Source organism: Triturus cristatus, chromosome 3_2, assembly GCF_964204655.1.
Source record: "Triturus cristatus chromosome 3_2, aTriCri1.1, whole genome shotgun sequence".
Classification (NCBI taxonomy): domain Eukaryota; kingdom Metazoa; phylum Chordata; class Amphibia; order Caudata; family Salamandridae; genus Triturus; species Triturus cristatus.
The window spans coordinates 206,836,399-206,859,597 of NC_140584.1; the positions used below are offsets into that span (position 1 = coordinate 206,836,399).

At 48.4% G+C, this 23,199-nt stretch overlaps 1 protein-coding gene across 1 annotated transcript in view; it reads right to left on the reverse strand.

Moving 5' to 3' along the window:
* Window positions 1-23,199, reverse strand: part of DARS1 (aspartyl-tRNA synthetase 1) — a 416,054-nt gene that overhangs the window by 47,425 nt on the left and 345,430 nt on the right. Inside the window, exon 12 of the mRNA XM_085647532.1 lies at window positions 21,329-21,476. Within this exon, the coding sequence (XP_085503658.1) occupies window positions 21,329-21,476 (148 nt within the window). The remainder of the gene's footprint in view (window positions 1-21,328; window positions 21,477-23,199) is intronic.

Here is a 23,199-nt window from a genome sequence, read left to right on the forward strand (position 1 = left end):
GACTCGAGAACGGGTCCCTCTGGCGCTTGCGGTGTCGAGGCCGGAGCCGTCAACGGCGCCGGGGCCGGAGCCGCCGGCAGGCAAGGCAGCCCAGTCGGGTCCGCGGGGCCCGAAGGCGCGCCAGCGGGCGCCGACGGCGGAGCCAGGTTCCTCATGGCCGAGAGGAAGGCACTGACTTCCGCCGGCGTCGCGTTAGTCCCAGGGACCGGAGGGTATGGGGACGGACGCGGCGCCTGCGGCTCCGCCGGAGCCGCGGGGGTGGAACCACCCTGACCCTCGACCGAGTCGCGCGACCGGCGAGGGGAGTCCGAAGAGCGATGTCGCCTCTTGGACTTCTTGGAATGCTTCGACTTACCCAAAGACTTGGATCCCGACGACCGATGGTGACGTCGGCTGCGGCTCCGCGACCGATCCTTGGACCTCCTCCTGGGCCGGGATCGAGAGGCGCGCGGAGCCGAGTGGCGAATCTCGAGAAGCTTACGGGACCGCTCCCGTCTAGCCTTCGAGGTCAGGGCCTTGCAGTCCGAACACGACTCCGCGTCGTGATCGAGGCCCAAGCAGTAAAGACACCGGCGGTGATGGTCCGTAACCGACATCAATCGGCTACAGTCCGTACAGGCTTTAAACCCAGGCATCCTACCGGCACCGGTGTCGAGACACGATCAAAAAGGATCAAAAAGTTAGTAAAAAATTGACTAAAAGGGGTAGCTCTCCCGGATCTGTGCTTACTGGCGCGGAAAAAAGAAGAACTGACGTCAGCGCGCGAGGGCGGCGTCTAAGTACTCCGACGACGTCATCCCGGCGCACGACGCCGACGACTGACGCGGAGCCGCAGACGACGCCTAGCGACGCGCAAGGGGTATTGCTGACTAAAAATCTTCCGGATCCAGTCTGACGCCTGGGGATATTCTAAGGTGAGGAATCTAACTAACGTGTTTCTTTCAGATAAGATTTTTCGACAGCAGTACCTGTGCGCGTCGGAAGGTGGCGTCGGTGGCTCTGCGTTCGTCGTCTGCGCCGTGGTCGCCGGGATGACATCGCGGCAGCTACTTAGGCGCCGCCCTCGCGCACGGTCAGTTCTGTACACGACTTTCCGCGCCAGAAACGCAGAGCCATGCAAGACACTGACCACTGATGCACAAAATTAGGGTGGATGGGTGGGGCGGTAAGGAATCTATAACTAACTAATGTTTCTTACAGATATATTGTTACTGAAGGTAAGTAACTTGTGCATCTGAAAGAAACACGTTAGTTATAGATTCCTTACCTTAGAATAGATACCCCAGCAATACCAACCCTGGTGGTGGATCTGCGAACCAAGATCACACCAGAAAGTCCTGGAGAACAGAACGGCCAAAGAAGCCGTCTCTCTGGACTTGGCTGTCCAGGCAGTAGTGTTTGGTGAACGTGTGCAGTGATGCCCACGTGGCCGCCTGACAGATGCCATTTAGAGGCACTTCTCTTCCCAAGGCAGTAGTGGCTGCCGTCGCCCTGGTGGAGTGAGCGTGCAGCCCCACTGGAGGCTCCTTTTTAGCTAGAGAGTAACAGGCATTAATACACAACATGACCTATCGATGAATGGTGCGTTTGTGTACTGCCCAACCCTTCTTTGCACCCACGTAGCCAACAAACAGTTGATCATCCACCCGGAACTGTTTTGTGCGATCCAGATAGAAGGAGAGCGCACGTTTTGGGTCCAGACGGTGGAGCCTCTCTTCTTCCTACGAAGGATGCGTAGGCGGGAAGAAGGTGGGCAAAGTAATGGTCTGCCCGATGTGGAAGGCAGTGACCACCTTAGGAAGAAAGGGTGGACGGGTCCTGAGAACCACCTTGTCCGGATGGACAGACAGGAAACGAGGTTTTGAGGAGAGAGCCAGGAGCTCACTCACCCTTCTAGCAGAAGTGATGGCTACCAGGAAAGCAGTCTTAAGAGTTAGAAGACGTAAAGGACAATTATGAAGGGGCTCAAAGGGAGCCCACATCAAATAAGTCTGCACAAGATTCATGTCCCACTGAGGCATAACAAATGGAATTTGGAGGAAAAAGATGCGTTAAGCCTTTCAAGAAACGGTTAACTACCGGGGACTTGAAAAGAGAAGGCTGATCTGGCAGCGGAAGGAAAGCAGAGATGGCAGAAAGGTAGCCTTTGATAGTGCCCAGAGCAGAGCCCTGCTGGGTTAAAGAGAGAAGGAACAAGAGTACTTCAGAAAGAGGGGCAGAAAGGGTATCCACAGCCTTTGCTGTGCACCATGCCACAAACTTGTTCCACCTGCAGGCGTATACCGTCTTTATGGAGGGACGCCTGGCTGCCAAGATTACATCACAAACTTCAGGAGGCAAGTCGAAAGACGCCAACTGCCGCCACTCAATCTCCACGCAAGGAGGTGGAGACTGGAAAGGTTCGGGTAGAGGACCGTCCCCTGCTGCTGCGACAGAAGATCTTCCCGAAGAGGCAGTCGGCTCGGAGGATCGATGGCCATGTTGAGTAGCTCAGGATACCAAACTCTTCGTGCCCAATCCGGAGCCACCAGAATGACCTGGGCCCGGTCTTGCCTGTTCTTCTTAAGCACTCTGGGCAGAAGTGATATAGGCGTAAAGGCGTATAATAGACCGCAGCTCCACCCGCGACCAAAAGCGTTGCCAAGCGGGTGCCGCCTTAGAAATGCCAAAGCGAAGAATTGTTGAAATTGCGCATTCTCTTCGGTGGCGAATAGATCTAACCAAGGCTCTCCCCACTGTTGAAAGAGACCTTGCACCACCTCCGAGTGAAGACGCAATTCGTGATCCATCATGCACCTGCGGCAGAGTTCGTCCGCTCTAGCGTTCAGAGAACCTGCAAGGTGTTGACCCACCAAGGAAATGCCTTGATGTTCCAGCCATGTCCATGTCAGTGCATCCTGACATAGGGTCCACGACCCCACCCCGCCCTGTTTCCTGCAATACCACATGGCGGTGGTGTTGTCCGTCAACACCTGCACTACTCTTCCCCGGACAGAGAGAAGGAATGCCTTCAGTGCAAGATGAATCGCCCGGAGCTCTGGAAGGTTGATGTGGAGCCTGGACTCTGCTGGAGACCAGAGGCCTCTGATCTCCGCCTCTCCCATGTGGCCGCCCAATCCCAAAAGGGAGGCCACCACTGTGAATTCTGGTTGGGGAAGGGAGAGGGACCTGCCACTGACCCAGTCCTGGTTCGTGAGCCACCACTGCAGTTGTTGAGCAGTGCCCTTCGAGATCTGGCCGTAATCTGACAGATTCACCTGATGCTGCACCCACTGGAACTTCAGGTCCCAGTGCAGAGCCAGCAAATGCCACCTGGCATGATTGATCAGCAGGATGCAGGAGGCAATGAGGCCCAGCAGCCTCAGGGTCATTCTGACCGAAACCAGGGACAAGGGCTGAAAGATCAGAACCATAGGCTGAATGTCCCGGACTCGCTGTTCGGGAGGATAGGCTCGAAACAGTGATGTGTCCAGAACCACTCCGATGAAGAGGAGCTTCAGAGAGGGAATTAGGTGTGACTTCTGCATATTGATGGAGAACCCCAGCAAATGCAGGAGGTCGGCCGTAGTCTAGAGGTGGGAGACGACAGCCTGGGGCGATCTAGGCCTTCAACAAGCAGTTGTTGAGATAGGGGAAGACTGAGACCCCTGATCTGCGCAGATGAGCTGCGACCACCGCCATCACCTTTGTGAACACCCGAGAGGCGCCGGTAAGGCCAAAGGGGAGCACGGTAAACGGGAAATGCTCGTGTCCTACCGTGAACCGCAGGTTACGCCGGTGGCCCGGCAGGACGGGGATGTGGAAATAAGCGCCCTGCAAGTCCAACGCTTTGTCTCCAAAAAGGCGACAGCTATCAAAGGGCATGTCCATCAAGGTGTTCTGGACATCCCCTGAAAAGCCAGTGGACCTTATCCAGGCGTAGCGTCTGAGTGCTGAGAAAATAAAGATTATGACAAGGCCTATGTGTCCCCTATGTGTTCCCCAACGTTTCGTGTACATGCATGTACGCCATGCATTTTCCCTCCATGGCCTGTCAACCATGATGCCTATGCTATAACGTGGCCTGCCATCAAGTCTCCCATGAGAGAAACGACAAATCTGCACTGAGGCCTACACGTTTTGCATCATGTTTTCCTGCACTCGTGCCATTTTCATGAAAGCCCATTTTGTGGCTCAGCCGGAGCCCGAAAAGAGGTTTCAGGCCTCAGACGCTCTGAGAGCTGCAGCTGCGTATCCTTGGCCTCGCACACTTAGGCCTCAGCCAAAGGGGCCCAGTCCGGGGTGCCGAGATAGTATTGAGCACGGTTATCTGCTTACTCCTACTGAATCACATTCCTGCCTGGAAAAGGAGGAATAAACAAAACCCGCCTGCAAAGGATAGAGCCTAGCCTTTCTGTCTCCCTTTCAGTGATTGCAAAGCTCACGTCAGTGAAAAACCCATAGCCCCCATGTAAGGCCCACGCAGTGAATAAAGAAATAGAAGCCACATCGGCTCTTGGTGATGGGCAACCTATGTCACAGATCAGTTCCTGCTCCGGACTTTAGATATCAGATAATACAAGATGTGCTGGTCGTCCTGACACTGAAGGCCTCTCTTCCAGACTACCCGGCTGCACAGCAACCTTCCCCCGTTACACGTCAGTTACACGTCATGCTCGAGTTGAGCACAAGTAAGGCAAAGTTCCAGTAAAGTTCCAGCTGATCACGCAACCCCCTCCAGGTACCCACCCACCTATGACACTCACCTATGACTCATCAAGTGGACGCCCACATGGACACCCACCTTCACGCCTACTTACACGCCCACATGCTCTTATCTCATTCTCTCTTGCTCTGCCTGAAGCGCTCCTGCTTACGTATAATATGGAATGTATATATACTGTACTCTGTGAATAAAGTGGCAGAAGACCCTTCCTGATCCCTTGTGCTGATGGAACCATTCTCCCTATAACTCGAGTTATTGGAATAAAGCCCTTTTGAACCTGATACCACGGACTCAGCCTCTTGCTTTATGCATGATTCTATTGATACCTATAGAAATTATGAGTGCGTAATACTTTATTTACGACATTATTATGGCGCCCGAATAGGGACAAATCCCCTTCCCCACGCGCCGGAGATGAAGGTCCAGTTTTGCCCCCTTCTACAGCCGTGACGGACTTCAAGTGTACACGTCGCGGGTTTTCCCGCCAACTCCCTCAGGCCAATGGAGGAGACGGACTGCGACCAGGCATCCATACGAGGTGGTGAGGATTGCGGATCGTCCCGACCCAGAGCCCACCCTGCGAGAGAGCTGTGTCCGAGGTTTCTAGAGATCCGCCAAAGATACGCCATTCCCGCGCATGCGCAGCGTCGAGTGTCCGAGGCCTTCAAGTTCTGCTTCCCGGTGAGTTTTATGGGGGTTGCATAAAAGACGGGTTCATTTAATGAACACGGTAAAGACGTGTCTCACTTGTGAGACCGGTATGGTTGTGCTGTATTCCAGTGCATAGAGTTTTCAAGTATTCAAGTATACAAGTGCATGCATAGAGTCATTCAAGTATTCAAGTATTCAAGTATTCAGGTGCACCGATTCAACTGTATGAATGTTATTGTCTTAGTCAGGTTCAGTTAGGTTTGAATGTGTCAGGTTCGTATGTAAGATTGTTTTATTGTGATTTTTTTCTTTTTTTTGGTTACATTTCAACATGTCGTTATTTTCAAAACTGCGTAAAATAGGTACTAGGAAAGGTGTATTAGAGAAATCAGTTAACATTCCGCCTAGAGACACACCTGGACATTTCATGTACTGTAAACATGGTTTAGATGCCGTGTTGTTTTTAGAGCTATGGGTGGATTACACGAAGGATTTAGAGACACAGTATAGATGGCCTATCACGGGAACGTGGGATGTGGAATGCATTATGAAGGTGGAGGAAGAGATATGGAAGAGAAAATGTAGACCTGCTCAGAAGGATGCCATTGAGTTTTGGCGCAAGGAATCACATAGAAGAACAGAGAAAGAGTTCCACAAAGCAGAGAGAAGTAGACAGGAGTCTGAAAAAGCCAAAGAAAAGAAGTTACAGGAGGAAGGGGACCGGGTAGAAAGAGAACAGGCTGAAAGAGAAAGAAATACTGTCGTTGCTGGTATTTATCCCGTCCTTTCAGAGAACTAGCAAGAGTGGCCCCAGTAGAAAGACCCGTTAGAGTGCCACCACAAATACCCCGAAAAATAAGACCAACAGCATCCGAAGCGTTTGTTACCGCCTACCTAGAGGAATCCCCACCAGCATACCTAGACGGATCTTTCCCTGCACCCCCAACACAGGCCCAACTCCAGGAGCTCGAGGACGGCGGGGAGGGATCCGGGACAGCATCAGGAGGGGGGCCGACTGTAAAAGTAGACATCTCCGAATGTATATACGATCCAGATCCAGGAAAGAGCAATATGCTCGTGATTTCACTAAGACTTAGACAAGCAGTCGCATATTTGGAAAAATTACCAGATATGGATAAAAACCTACAATTTCATAACAACAGGGGAAGGTCCTGAGTGCATAGCAGAGGCCACACAAAACAGAAAAGTAATTATTAAGAACTATATCCTTCGTTTCCTAATTAACTGTCTGATCAGGGAAAAAGACGAAGGTGACGGGGACGTACACCCTTGTTATATAGGTTGGAGTGATCACATAGATGCCGGTCAGCATGATAAATCAGGACAGACAGACAGCATGTTGACCAAAATCCGAAAGGCAATAATAGCCTCACACGAAGCAGGACCGGACGGAAAGGCTGAGTCATCCTCTGATGACGAAGCCGGGGACAAAGACAAAGTACTATACGTGGGCCATGCCCGACGGTTCGAGAGGCCCAAGGGCCTCAATTACCGTAAACAGGGAACGGCTATAAAAGAAAGATATTCCCTTGAAAGTTTATTCCAAACTACCGAAAAGGCCCTGAATAGATGGATAGGTAACGACCAGCCCCTCACCCCGACCGAAAAAGAACTAGCACGGTCAGCCACCCTGTGGGTGTCCCAATATGATACATATAATAATGATATAGTAGCCCAAACGTTCTTGAGCCTCCCACCAAACGAACAGCGCATAGCTGGTGTTTACATGGTCCAACATTTGATTACGTTGTATGAGAGTCAATATTCTGATCCCGGTCTATTGTATAAGTTGCTGGACGACATAGTACTAGAAAGGTGGACGAACATGGGTACTGAATTGATTAATGTCATCCTAGATCAGCGACACAAATATATAGAATTCGTGACTAGGTCCCTGCTTCCCGCTCCACCCCATGATAAGCGACAGTTATACGACAAGCTGAACCCCCTACGAGAGGTTCATCCTGTAAAAGATACAAACAATGTGCTACAACGGGTGTATGTCTACACCCCCTTGTCAAAATTAGAGATACTGGAAATGAAAAAGATGTTGCCCTCCCATGATAAATACCCGGGGGGTTTTCACCGAGAACTAAAAGACATTCTCCGCTTAGGAGAGTATACATATGCTGACATTCTAAAATTATTGAAAGTACTATTGCCTGCTGGTATTTACGAGAAGCTTAAAGAAAAGGACTGGGAGGTGGGAGAGACAAAGATTAGCTGGGATGTGTTGGAAAGAGAGGATGCAGCCAGAGCCCCGGGGGTTGGTCTGGGTCCCCGAGCTAAAGAATTACCTGAACTCCTTGTACATGTTTTGCTTAGATTATTAGTTACTAAAAAGGAAGACTGGGATGCTATTTCAGCCTGTAAGCAGAAACCAGACGAGGACACAAGCGATTTTTACTCTAGGTTTGAGAAATGTTTTACTATCAATAGTGGCCTTAAGCCCGGTAGCGAATCATATCCCCATCTTTTCGTGAGCAAACTAGTAGAAAATTCCCTACCCGAGATTAAGTATAGGGTACTGAAGGTTGAGAGTACTTGGCAAGCAAACAGCCCTTCACAAATGTTACAAATGTTACAATATCACCAGAACAGAATTAGAGAAGAACACGAGCAGGAAAAGAGACGCATGAAAGACACAAAGATGAAGATGCTGGTGGCCCAATCGGCACCGGCAAACACAAACACGAACAAAAGTAGTGCGACACCAGTTAAAGGGAACTGTAATTATTGCAAGAAGCCAGGCCACTACGTAAATGAATGTGCAGTCCTGAAACACAATATAGCTACAGGTAAAACAAAGCCACGTCCATCTCCTCCCAAGGAAAATAACACGCATCAGACATCAGATACGTTTCCACCGCCGCCACCGCCAGTCCATGCACCTGCACCCACCCACGCTACAGCACAAATGTATCAGCACGCTCAACCTAACTATCCAGAATACCAAGCATATTCATGAAGAAGCCTAGAGAGGGAATTCGACTTGCCCCTTATTCCAGTTCCTGTGGACCAAGAGGGTCCCTATGTACATGCACGTTTACTGGGACAGGATAAAAAGTTTTTGATTGACACTGGGGCGAGTAGAACTACCATCAGTCATTCCGAGGTTCCAGGGGCACCCCTCTCGGGCTCAAAGAGCATATCCCTGGGTTTTTCAGGAAAGCCAATTATTAATGAGGTTTCGGAACCAGTCTCTTTAGGAGTTGGTCCACTGATACATACAACAGACTTACTGCTTACTAAATCATGTCCAGAAAACTTACTTGGTATCAAGACATTAAAGGAACTGGGAGCAATTATCTGTTGCTCGCCAGAAGGAGTGCGACTGTATTTACGTGATTTCAAGGGACATTTTGTAATAAAAGATTTTGACATCAGGCTCCAAAATGTACCACAGCACCTATGGGCACAAGGTCCGACTGACGTAGGTTTCATGAACATTACACCACACCAGGTCACCCTCAAAGCAGGAGTAGTGCTGCCACGGATACGACAATACAAGATCCCACCTGAGGCTGAAGTAGGGTTACTGAAATTAATCGACGAACTCATTGCACAAGGGGTGGTGGTGGAGACTGATTCAAACGTATGCAACTCACCTGTTCTTCCTATTCTTAAGCGAACTGATCCCAAAGCACCACCTGTCTATAGATTAGTTGTGGACCTGCGAGAATTGAACAAATGTGTAGTCCCACAGTACCCGGTGGTCCTGGACATTTCTTCATTATTGACTGCTATTGACGCAGAGGCTACGTTCTTTACAGTTATCGATCTGAAGAACGCCTTTTTCAGTATCCCAATACATCCAGACAGCCAATATCTTTTTGGTTTCAGTTTAAAAGGCTGCAGCCTCAGATTCACAAGAGCACCACAGGGCTACACAGAGAGTCCTAGCATCTACAGTCAGGCACTCAAACGACAACTAGACAGTATTCATATGCCTACCACTACAGCACTGATACAGTACGTAGATGACATTCTCATCACAGCAAGATCAGAAACTGACTGCGAAGATGCATCACTCACGGTTTTACACTTTCTGGCTGACAAGGGGCACAAAGTGTCCCCTTCGAAGTTACAATTCTGTGAACAGCAAGTGGCGTACCTTGGGCACTTGCTATCCAAGGAGGGTAGGCGACTGACACCGGAACGTATTCAATTGATTTCTGGCCTTTCACAGCCCAAGACACAAAAGGAGGTACGTGCATTCATTGGCCTCACTTCATATTGCAGGCAGTGGATTCCCCAGTATGCTTACATAGCCAAGCCCCTAATGCAGTTGACGACACAGGAGGCAGCTTCTACTAATGTCCTCCCTTGGACACAAGAACACACTGTGGCATTTGAAGAATTAAAAAGAGCTTTATGTCAAGCACCAGTTTTAGCGACCCCTGATTACAACAAATCTTTTATGCTTTTTGTGACAGAGCGGGATGGAACAGCACTATCTGTCCTCACACAAGATCATGCAGGAAAACACAAGCCCTGTGCTTATTTTTCTAGTACATTGGACCCAGTAGCCCAGGCTTTGCCTGCGTGCCTAAAATCTGTTGCAGCAACGGCCTTAGCCATAAGACAAAGTGACTCGATAGTGCTGGGCCACCCCCTGACAGTACAAGTACCGCACGCAGTGGAGGTTCTCTTGAACCGGACACAAACCCAACACCTGACTGTAGCGAGACTGACAGGTTATGAGCTGACGTTATTTCAACCACACATAGAGATCAGACGATGCAACATACTGAATCCTGCTACTCTTTTGCCCTCTAGTACAGAAAACATTGCACCACATGACTGTGTTGAAGTGATACATACCGTGACTAAACCAAGACAAGACTTGACAGATGTTGCACTCCCAGACCCTGACCTAACACTCTATGTTGACGGCTCATGCATGAGGACGGGGGCAGGAGAATTAGTGGCAGCGTATGCAGTGACCACTGCTACTGAAATCATAGAGACTAAAAGAATAGACATACTGTCAGCACAAGCAGCAGAGCTCATCGCTCTGACACAAGCATGCATAAGAGCTAAGCACTTGAGAGTAAACATTTACACCGATTCACAATATGCATTCGGGGTAGTTCACGATTTTGGAGTACTATGGAGAGAAAGAGGTTTCTTGACCTCTCACGGGGCCAAGATACAGCATGGCCCCCTTATACAAGCCCTTCTGGAAGTGATACATTTACCGACAGCCATAGCTATCCTGAAATGCAAAGCACATACTAAAGCCACAGATACCATTTCTCAAGGCAATGATCTGGCAGACCGAACTGCTAAACAGACAGCTCAGACCCCACTAGACATGACGAACTCACAGATACCATCAATGACCAAAGCCATGACAGTAAGGGATCCTTCCAGGGATGTACAAGACATACAGACACATGCTACTCTAGACGAATTAAAGAAATGGTCGGAACAAGGAGGGGTACTGACTGATCAGGGTTGGATGACTAAGGGTAAAGCAACATGGTTTCTTCCTGATTCGATGGTACAAGTGATCATAAATACCGCACATAGTCCTGCACACTTAGGAGAGAAAGCAATGCTAGACAGCTTACAGAATATCTGGTTCAACAAGCACCTGCGTGCAGCAGCGAAACAAAAGGTCAGAACATGTATGATCTGTTGCCAATTCAATCCAGGTAAAGGCATTCCGGTGGAACAAGGTGGATTCTCTCCACCTGACCATCCTTTTGAAGTCCTCCAAATGGATTATATCCAAATGAACAGATGTAGAGGTTACACATATGTCCTGGTAGTTGTATGTGCACTAACAAGATGGACAGAAGCCTATCCAGTCCCTGATTATACTGCTGTAACTACCGCCAGACAATTGGTGCGAGAGTTTTTCCCACGTTATGGATTACCGCGTGTCGTATATTCCGACAACGGTCAGCCTTTCTCCTCTGAACTCATGAAGCAGGTGTCCCTTTTGTTAGGGTATACCTGGAAGTTTCATTGTGTGCGACATCCTGAAGCAGCAGGCCTTGTAGAAAGGCACAATCAGACCTTAAAGACAAAACTAGCAAAGATTTGTGCAGAAAAAGGTGTAGATTGGATGGTAGCCCTGCCGGTTGCCCTCTTTTACATGCGAATGGTAGCCCATTCTAGAACTGGCTTATCTCCTTACGAAGTGGTCTTTGGTAGGCCACCGAATATGTGGGGCACTCCGATGCCTAAAAAGATTACTGATGTTGATAGTAACTTGCTGACAGATTACCTGGCTTCCTTGATGTCTGCACTACTCTCTTGTCGTTCGCAGGTTGCCGCCGCCTTCCCTGACAACACCCCGGTCAAGGAACACTCCATCGCTCCTGGGGATTATATTTTAATAAGGAACTTTGACAGGACGAGCCCTCTTGAGCCGAGGTGGAAGGCGCCGAAGTTAGTGCTATTGACCACAAGGACAGCCGTTAAAGTCGAAGGACGGAAAGGATGGCTGCATATACATCACTGCAAGCGCTACTTCGGGAATAACGACTCTTTTAAAAAGGAAACAAACTTTTCAGACTTTGAGCCCCCTTTACTAGAGGAGACTCCTCAGCAGGAGTACAAAGCTAAACTTAGATCTAGAAAGCCAGACCCCGTTTGATCAATTAAGTCCACTAGGTGGTGAATCGGTTGAACATGTATTCTGACTTGCATAAGATCTCGGACAATGATAATCATAAAAAGAGCAAGATGAAAAGCAAATACTGTAAAATATTACGTGGTAGATGTATAGTGACTTTGATTTTTCTATCTCTTCTGTGCATCACGATAATATGTATCAGCTTAATACTACATGCTATTTTTCCTCCTATTGCCTCACTCTTACACTCCTCCACTAATGATACCATAAAGCATACATTTAGTGATCTGCCATCCTATGAGCTATCCTATCGACTTGCCCTGCGCAACAATACCTTTATTCAGATGCTGCACCATTCACATCAGACTAGCAATGCTACAGACTGCTGGGTCTGTGGCCGACTTCCCCCGTATCAGAAGGTGAAGGGAGTGTTGCCTCTTTTCCCTTTTCCGTTCTCCCATAATGGTTCTTGCGGAGCATGGTTTGCCTTGATGACATCCATCAACGGTGATGCCAAAGAATGTCAAGACAAGGAGTGTAGGGGTGACTGGGTATGGGGTAACTTGAATAAAGTCATGAATGAAGCATGTTTCCCAGACGAAGAAGGTCTTCCCCAAAGAAAAGGTACAGATCTAGAAAATGAAGAGTATCAGCAAGGAAATGCGACCCTCGACTTTATAATGTTGAATGTCAAGCCCATACACAATGTAGGTCCATCCTCAATTACAATCCTGCCAGTAAAAGGGGACTTGTGTGTCAGAAAAGAAGGCTCAGTACATTTGGGGCACAGCGAGTGTAATACTATAATAGAGTTTAAAGACAAAGGAAAGTCCTATTTCAGAGCATCACGACACACCTACTTTATTTGCGGCCAGACAGCCTATGTACAGCTGCCCTTAGACTGGGGTGGGACGTGCTACATATCATTTCTTTTACCACACGTTTTCTTGGCCCCATCGAACTATCATCAAGATCCCCAACTAGCACTTATCAGACACAGACGAGGGCTCGATGCCTCCGGCATTGACCAGACCGAGACAGCTTGGGAGCAATATACAGATTTCAACAAAGGATTCTTTTTCTTCATAGGTCCCGTCCAGAATAGTAAACTTATCCGCAGGCTAACAAGGATTCTAGAAACAGTTGTAAATGAGACTGCATCAGCCCTGGGGAACTTGACCCAGGAACAGTCTGCTATGAGAATGGTCGTTCTTCAGAACCGCCTTGTTCTTGACGTCATCCTGGCGGATAGGGGCGGGGCTTGTAGAATCATCGGCTCCAGCTGTTGCGTTTTTATTCCTAATAACGCACCATCTGTATACAAAGCAATAACAAGGCTCCACAAGATTGCCCAAAGCATACATCAAGACCCAGGCACGTGGACTTGGTCCAGTTGGCTCTGGGGAGTAATATCGGCATGGGGATGGAAAGTGTTGACCGTCTGTGGGTTCATACTACTAATGGTATTCAGTTGTTGTCTATGTCTGCAGTGTGGCCCGGCCATTTGCGGCCTGTGTGCTACTGCATGTGTTCCACGTCCCCATATACAAAGCATTGAAAATGGAAAAATAATGCTGCAAGAACAGATCGACTGTCTCATGAGAATAGATGTGACATGAAGGGTCCACTAGGGGACAAGGAGGGAATGAGAAAATAAACATTATGAAAAGGCCTATGTGTCCCCTATGTGTTCCCCAACGTTTCGTGTACATGCATGTACGCCATGCATTTTCCCTCCATGGCCTGTCAACCATGATGCCTATGCTATAACGTGGCCTGCCATCAAGTCTCCCATGAGAGAAACGACAAATCTGCACTGAGGCCTACACGTTTTGCATCATGTTTTCCTGCACTCGTGCCATTTTCATGAAAGCCCATTTTGTGGCTCAGCCGGAGCCCGAAAAGAGGTTTCAGGCCTCAGACGCTCTGAGAGCTGCAGCTGCGTATCCTTGGCCTCGCACACTTGGGCCTCAGCCAAAGGGGCCCAGTCCGGGGTGCCGAGATAGTATTGAGCACGGTTATCTGCTTACTCCTACTGAATCACATTCCTGCCTGGAAAAGGAGGAATAAACAAAACCCGCCTGCAAAGGATAGAGCCTAGCCTTTCTGTCTCCCTTTCAGTGATTGCAAAGCTCACGTCAGTGAAAAACCCATAGCCCCCATGTAAGGCCCACGCAGTGAATAAAGAAATAGAAGCCACATCGGCTCTTGGTGATGGGCAACCTATGTCACAGATCAGTTCCTGCTCCGGACTTTAGATATCAGATAATACAAGATGTGCTGGTCGTCCTGACACTGAAGGTCTCTCTTCCAGACTCCCCGGCTGCACAGCAACCTTCCCCCAGTTACACGTCATGCTCGAGTTGAGCACAAGTAAGGCAAAGTTCCAGTAAAGTTCCAGCTGATCACGCAACCCCCTCCAGGTACCCACCCACCTATGACACTCACCTATGACTCATCAAGTGGACGCCCACATGGACACCCACCTTCACGCCTACTTACACGCCCACATGCTCTTATCTCATTCTCTCTTGCTCTGCCTGAAGCGCTCCTGCTTACGTATAATATGGAATGTATATATACTGTACTCTGTGAATAAAGTGGCAGAAGACCCTTCCTGATCCCTTGTGGTGATGGAACCATTCTCCCTATAACTCGAGTTATTGGAATAAAGCCCTTTTGAACCTGATACCACGGACTCAGCCTCTTGCTTTATGCATGATCCTATTGATACCTATAGAAATTATGAGTGCGTAATACTTTATTTACGACAGTGCTACCGGCGTTGAAATGGTCCTGCCCAGAGAGTCAGCAGTTTCCAGTCCACAACTGATTGTAAACTTAGCTGCATCTCTCCCTGCGGCGACAGCCTGGGAGAGCACTGCCCGGGCCTCCTCTGGACACTGAGGCAGCACTTGCACCACTTTATCCCAAACAGAGTACGAATAACCATGCAAGAGACATGCAGTGTTTACGGACTGCAGTCCTAAGCTAGCGGAAGAATACATTTTCTTGCCAAGATGGTCCAGCTTCTTGCATTCCCTTTCCGGCAGAGCGGTAGGGAAGGCGATTTTGGAGGTTGAGGCTTGGACCACCAAGCTCTCCGGGGTGGGGTGTTGGGAGAGGAAAGTGGGGTCGCCCAAGGCCGGGCGGTAGTGTCGGGCGATCATTCTGTCCACGGGAGCCCCCGTGTTGGGCCTGGACCACGTGCCCAAAAGGACGTAAGTGAGGGCCTCATTGAACGGAAACAGGGTCTCCGAAGAGCTTGCCGCCGGTTGAAGCACCTCAACCAGGAGGTTAGTCCTGACAGCCACCGTAGGAAGCTCGAGGTTGAGAGCCTCGGCCGCCCTACGCAACACCACAGCGTATGACGCTTCCTCCTCCGTAGCCACGGTAGGAGGAGACAACATGCCATGGTCGGGTGAAGTGTCAAAACCGCTGGCATCCCCCAGTTCCTCTCTCCAGTCCTGATCTTGCTCAAGCTGGTCAGCTAAAGGGTCCGCTGACCCCTCCCAGTCCTCCTCATCCTCCTCAGGGTGCCACTATTGTTGGAAAGAGGCCCCAGAAGTGAACAGGGGCACGAAAACCCCACCCGGCGCCGGATCCAGTGTCGGACGACACCGGTCCAGCTCCGTGTCCACGTCGGGAAGGGGGTTGGGGTCGACGCCGGCCAGGGGGCCGACCGGCGTCTGGCACAGTAGTGGTGTTGTCGGAAGCGACGCCGGTGGAGGTGTAATGAGGTCAACCGGCGCCGATCCGGATCCAGGCCTGGATCCAAGGGGGGCACGTGGTGCCGGGGCCAGAACCGCCGGCAGCGAAGACCTAGGCCCCCCAACTAAGTCCACGGGGACCAAAGGCGCGCCGGGGGGGTCAGTCCACCCAAAAATGGCGTGCATCGTCTCGTAGAACGTTCGAAGCTGGGCGGCGTCGCTCCGGGTCCCGGAAAGGGAGGGAACCTCGGAGTCGACCCTTCAGGCTCTACTCGCGGAGCCGCGGGAGTGGCACTACCCACGTGCCTCATCGGATTGGCCGATCGACGAGGAGAAGTCAAAGAGCGACGATGCTTCTTCGACTTCTTCTTATGCTTCGACTTACCCAACCCGAGTGCGAAGACTTGGATGACTTCGAGCCGGAATGACGATGGCTCCGCGACCGGTCCCTCTACCTCCTTCTGGACTGGGACCTCGATAGGCGCGGAGCCGACTGCCAGTGTTCGAGCAGCTTCCAGGACGGCTCGCGCAAAGCCTTCGGCGTCAACAACTGGAAGTCAGAGCACGACTGGGGGTCATGGTCGTGCTACAGGTAGAAAAGACACACGCGGTGCGGATCAATCACCGACATCATGCAATGGCAGGATCCGCAGGCCTTAAACCCGGGCATCCCTCTTGCACCTACGGAGTTGAAGACTCGAAAAGACGTCGACAAAAGTCGAGAAAAAGGTAGTCAAAAAATGACTGAGGTACCGCTTTTCCCGGATCTGCACTGGCTGGCGCAGAAAAAGAAAGAACTGACGTCAGCTCGCGAGGGCGGTGTCTAAGTAGCTGACGCAATGTCATCCCGGCGACGACGCCGAACGCGGACCCGACCGACGCCACCTTCCGATGCGCAGAGGCACTGCTGACAACAAATCTTTCCGGATTCAGTCTGACGCCTGGGGGTAATTCTAAGGTAAGGAATCTATAACTAATGTGTTTCTTTCAGATCTGCTCCATGGTCCAAAACATTGACCAGTTCAAAGAACCCCTTTGCATCATCAAAGTATTGTTGTCAAGCACCTACTTGGAACTAATCCCAATCAAGAAAGAATGTATCTCCATTGCCAATGGCATCAAACTGAATCACATCCAGGACTGTCTCTCCAATCTGAACTTGGAAAGCGTCAACTCACAACTCAACATGAATACAAATTCATCACTGACTCGGAGTTCTTTAAACTGCACATTACTCAGAAAACAGACATTTTCATGAGTCCCAGATCAATCAAGGGTTCTTGGGCACCATGTGTAACAGCTAAATCCTTTCACCACAGATATCATGGGGATTTACTTTACTACCGGACCCAAAACTGAGCACCAAGTACACCCCTTTATTGCCTGCCCCTCGGGTCACAGGCTTACTCTGGGATGCGGTGTGGTGTAGAAATTTAGAACTCAATGAGACATACAATAGAAGACAATTTATTGTCTGGCCAGGTCGTTTTACTTAGAAGAAAAAGTACTTTACTTTACTATTCAATAATATACATAAATGTTAGAGGGTATTATTATGGTATACACTTAGTAAGAAAATACTTACTATAAACATGAAACAGGCAGTTCTGACATAGGCAAATATAGCAAAACTGCTATCAATATACTCAGATAAAGTTCAGATACATTGCCCTTGTGGGATTAAAAAAATGTGGGTACTATTAGTTTGACCTGCTTGCCATTGTACTTTACCTAGGTTTTGTCTTCTTAGTCCACTGCAAGCCAGGCCTGTTGTTTTTTAAATGGGGGCAAAGGCTGAGCTGCCCCTGGTGGTTTCCTGTCCACACTGCCCACGAAGCGGGACTACACCTGCTCTGCCACGGCCCAGCATCACTTCTGTGGTATCTGGTGAATTTGCCGTTTGTGAAAGAAAGCAGGGTTTTGTGGACACTGATTGAATAAGAGACCGAATTCTGCTGGATCTGGAGTCTTCATGGGGGGGGGGGGGGAATGGGAGGGGGGGGGGGGGGAGTCTACTTGGGTGCAAGCAAAAGCACACTACTCAAACAAAGCAGAGACCACCGCATGTTGCAGGGATCTCAACGAAGATGTTAGTAACTGGCAATGGCAATAAGTGACCTAGATCTAGCATCAAGGTCTTCCCATTTGCTTTGGGTTTTCTGACGAACCCGCCGAATACGGTTGAGACTTTCTAAGTTCAAACCTTCACAGGGGCTAAGTTTTTGACAGAAAACTGCAGGATTAGTGCAGTTCATCTGTGATTGCTCAGCTGTTACAGATGCTCTTGTTTCTGGGCACATCCATACACTGAGCAGTCAGTTCCTTCCCTTAAGCATTGCTTCTCCTGGCAGGTTGCTGTTCCTGAATCTGGCAAACTGAAGTTGGCTCCAACCCTGGAGCACAGAGTTTCTTGTTCTCCACTGCTATGGGACGCAAATTTTGGATGCAAAGAAATCTTGGTACGCTGGCAGCGAGTTTATGCACGATACATATACCACATTTGCAGACATGTTGGGTATTCCACTGGCCCAGCCATGGTATACGTTACATCTTAGCCTTTTGCATATTAGTCATAGACTAGTCTTACTATAGTCTTTGTCTCACAGTGTCAGCCAGAGGGTGGGATGGACTTGGAGGTCTCTTGTCAAGGGAACCCAACACCATAACACAAAAGGAGAGGCTTCCTTTCCAAACATCCTCCCAACTTGCTGGGAGTAGCATTTCTGGGAAATAGTTTTCCATACACCTCAAAGGGACCCTCTGTCTCCTCCACTCTACACCTTTAAGCTGCTTTCGTTACAAAAGATCTTATGAACTCTTTAGAGGAGCCCTGTAACTGACTTGCTGTCCGGGCTCTCTTCAACCTCTATCTTAGGTACCACTCCAGTGCAGGAAATCAAAATGGATTCCTGGCTGACCACACCGACATGTAGCATGCACACTTCAGCCACACTGTACAACTCACAAATAGGTTACACATACGCATCATCCATGTCACAAATGGATGGCGTGAAGGAAGGACCCAATTGGTCTGCAGAGAACTGGCAGACCAATTTAAAAACACAGAAGAGGCCAGTAGACAACTCTTCCTGGTAAGCAATGGCTAAAAAGGTCTGTCCAGCCACTATAATGCTGCTGCCACCAATGCCAGCCCTTTACAGCCCAAAGCCCTTACTAAAGTTATGCTCAGTAAAGGTGGGAGCACATGGTGCACCTCTTTAGACCAAAGAGCCCAGCTCTTGGTCTCATTGTGTAACATTACCTGACTTAAATAAGGACTGGCAAAGCCAATAGGTCTGGCCTGGGTTTTAGTACTTTTGCAAACACATCCAACAAGCATTACAAGTTTAAAAGTAATAAACAGAAAAAAAGCTGTTGTCTCAAGGTAGCATGCATGTATTGCCACAAAAAAACGTAAAAATAAACAGAAAACACATGAAATGAAAGCAGAGACAGGCCCACAAACCCTGTCACAGAAATGGACTACTTTTTAGGGAGTTGTGCGCATGCTGTTATTCACAGGGGAGAGTGCCAATGGCTTGAAGTGGGCACACCTGCAGCCTCATGCTATGAATATTGTTATTATGATTTTTGGGGGAAAACATGAGCTTAATAAACAGCCAAACCTGGTTCCTAGGTAGACTTAAAAAGGTATATACAAACTGCCAAATTAATCAGAAGTTAATGGCATGAAATTCCAAGCAATCTAAATACTTTGTGACTGTATGAGATTCAAGACTTGTACATTGAGTTGATTCTGCAAAATTCGCATTCTATAACCCCCCGTAAAGGCAGAATGAAAGGGGCAAGTGAACACAGAAGAAAATCATGCCGCCTCACAACCCTACTTTACATTATTGCACACTGTGCTCTACACACGAAAACAGGTCTCTCATCCAGGCATAGAATTTAAAATTCTTATTAATGCTTATTCCTTAATCGTAAATGTTCGATGAGCTATTTTAAGACATAATTACTGTGAGAATACTAAATGCGCCTGTTACCTTAGCTCGTTCGTTGGTGCTTTGGAAAGGCACACTGCCGCCGATCTCTCAAAGGAAAAAATATCTTGGGTTTGCCTTCGTACCGTACTTTTAATGCAATTTAGAAAAATGTTTTTCTCTTCTTAAACATTGACTACAATTTGAAACCGCAGAGGTGAAAGCCTATGGCGGTGGAGTTTGTGATTTGTACTACCAATGTGAGAGGAGGGAACAAAAGACTAAAACATTCTAAATATTTTATGCGCCGATAGCTGGTGAGCCCGCCTAGTTTGTTCCACTTCAGGCTTCTTCGCCCCCACGGATTTCACACATCCTGCTCTCGCCCAGGCGCAGTGCAACTGCTGAACATTACATTTGCCATGCGGGAAAAGCCCACCGCTTGAGGCGGTAAACCTACTCCAGACTTCAAAACGTGCAAGGTTATTATTGCTCGGATTAACTCATCTGTCAAAACGTCCCTCTATTCATTGTTAACCTTCAAAAGATGCAATACTACTTTGTAAACCTGGTTCCCTAGTAACTGTCTGTCATAAACACGTTTCTGCCTTACAGCGCAGAAAAAAATACTGTGCTAAATCACTGACGGTAAATCCAAGATGGCAGCCTTCTACAATCGCACCGTGAACACGAAATACCTGGTAAACGTGTAACACAGAGCAGTGAGTGACGAGGACGCAAACCTTAGCGGTTACAGCTGTGGCCTGGAACTGGGGTCCAAAAGAAGAGGGCGCCGCCACACTTTTACAGTACTTGATGGCTGGGACTGCTCGTTAATAATTTCCAGAGAAAATAATTTTTTCGGCACTCTCTCTCTGTCTCTCTGAAAATGTGTTGAGCCCTCCTCCCCCCCCCCACACTTCAACGCTCTCAAGACTGCTCTATGATTTACTTACATTTAAAAAAAGCACTTAAACTTTGTTATTTGTGGCATTGAACCTTACAATAAGGAGGATGCGACTCACCACATACTTAATATTTTCCTTATAATCTTACTAAAACTCTATATGCTACATTACTAATATTTGGAAAGTAAGTCAGCTGCACCAATTGGAATACTAAAATGGGAAGAAACCACAAAAACATATTTCCATATTCTGCCTGCTCATACAAACTGTAAAATACAGAAGCTCCCCGACCCACCCCGCCCTCCACATCCTCCCAAGCATCTACAGCAATGGCGCCAGTTGTGGCAAGTTCAACTGTAAAATGATTGCCCCGGAGGGAATTTGGGACTGAAAATCAAAGACTTCTGTCTACAGGTTCTCTGAGCAGTTGCAGGCAATAAATCTGAGAATTAAGAAGCCAATTTCGTTGTTCCATCATCCTGCCAAGTGGAATCTTCTAACAGAAACACCTCCACCCCAAACTGGGTCTGTAAGTAACTGACATGGCAGTTACAATAAGAGGCGCGTGATGGCGGCAGCTGGTGGGGGCGTCTCAGGCTGTATATTTCTCACCTCACATAACACAAGGGTAATGCATTTCTCTTCTTCCACTACCAGCCAATGTGGATACCAGCCAATGTGGATACCCAATGTGGATTATAACATATAATACATCAGGGAATTTATAATTCAGTACAGTTTATTATTTTTAGCTTACCCACATTCATAAACATACCAGATAATAGAAAGGGGAGTGATTTTACCTTTCTTGGAGTCCTTTGAAGATCTGTACCAAGGTGTCCGCAATTTCATCCACTACTTCGTGATAGTGGTAATTAAAAGCCATTTCAATATCCAGACCCACAAACTCTGTCAGGTGACGATGAGTATTGGAATCTTCAGCCCTGAACACTGCAGGTGGAAAGAGTGACAATTCACAACTTTTTAGGAGCAAGATAAGAAAAAGCTACAATGTTTACCACCTCTGGTGACAGTTTCGACATAGGTCACTTCACAGCATCAACATGAGGTCACAGAAGTACTATGTGCCAGAGCATCCGAAAAAAAAATACGTATCCCACTGGGGGAGCATATGTACCACTCTTAGTATGTGGCCCATAGCTCGACATTCAATCTCAGAGAACAGTGACCACACACATTCGTGCTGCTTTAAAACTGCCGGTGGACCCCAAACTTTGAGGAGGAACCTGTGCTACCCACACGGATGGGCCCCACTTCCTAGATTCACCTTTTGCGAGGTTGACCGAGGTGCCCCTCAATAGCCCAGGGTAGGAGGCCCGTGGCCTTGAGGCTGCCTGAGCAGACCTTGTAGCACCTCGGCTCTGCACTAAAGCGCTGGAAGGATGCATAAAGGAGCCTGGGATACCATAGGACCCATTTGTCCTGTAACTGAAGAGAGGTCAGAGAAAATTGGACGCCCTCGCATTTCCATTGGCAACAGCACATTTAAATGTGGTAATGTCCATCTGGTAAAGCCGTGAGCTGTGGTCACGGAAGGACAGGGTCCTGGAAGGCTGGGTAAGGGGGTCTACAATTTAAATAATGGTAGAAGAGTGACGTGACCGCGTATGCTGCGCCCTCTGTGTCAATAATGACCCTAAAGAATTTACCCCTCCTGCATGGTGTTGAAGAGCATTTGAGAAGTGCTTGGTGAACTCAATATTGAAAAGGGTCGTTAGTAGAAGATACAAGATGTGTGTAGCCTAGGCTCTGGACGAGGCCATTACCATACATTTAGATAATGGTGGCAGTGAATCTTCTGTAGTCACACACAAGTGTCATCACAGTACACGTTTTTGTGGCGGGAACTATATGCTGCTGACAGTGCAGGTTCGCAGCTGTGAAGGAGTAGTTTCTTTTCTGTAACTCCAGTTCTGTAGTAGGTGTATCTCTGTTATAGTCATAATCTAGTGAATAGTCCCGCCCATGTGCGTGGACCCCGGAGCAATAAAAAATAATCTCTAAAAGGTGACAAATCATGCAGACCTGCATACACCTTTAAGAGAGAATTTAATTTAATGACAGATAATGCAGCCTATACCCACAGGCTGCACTGTCCAGTACTTCAACTAGAATTCCACCAACATCCACAAACAGCACTGCCTGTCTAGTTTTTCTCCACATAGGAAAAAACCCTGCCTCTACCAGCAACAGCCTCTGGAATGATAGAGAGGAAGGAGTGGACAGACAAGCCCCATAGGCTGCCATTATGTGGCTTAGAACAGGATACTGTGCCTTTAAGAAAACTTTCCAGATTTCCAGAACTTTCCCCAGTATCCCAGAATGCCCAGCAGGTCCCATTTACTTTCAGTTCTTTTTGAAGGCGTAACACGCCAGACCTGTAGCATTCTTCATATGAATAACTATCTCTCCACCGGGGAGGAGGGCGGGCGCTTATGACTATAACAGAGATACCCCTACTACAGAACTGGAGTTACAGAAAAGAAACTACTCCTTCTGTAGTAGGGGATCTCTGTGTATAGTCATAATCTAGTGAATAGAATGGCAAGCCCATCCCCACAGAACAGCAGCGGTGGAGAACAAACAAGACAAACCCACTACTGTGCGAACAAATTTCGCAGCGAAGCCTGCCCAAACTGAGCATCTGCCCTGG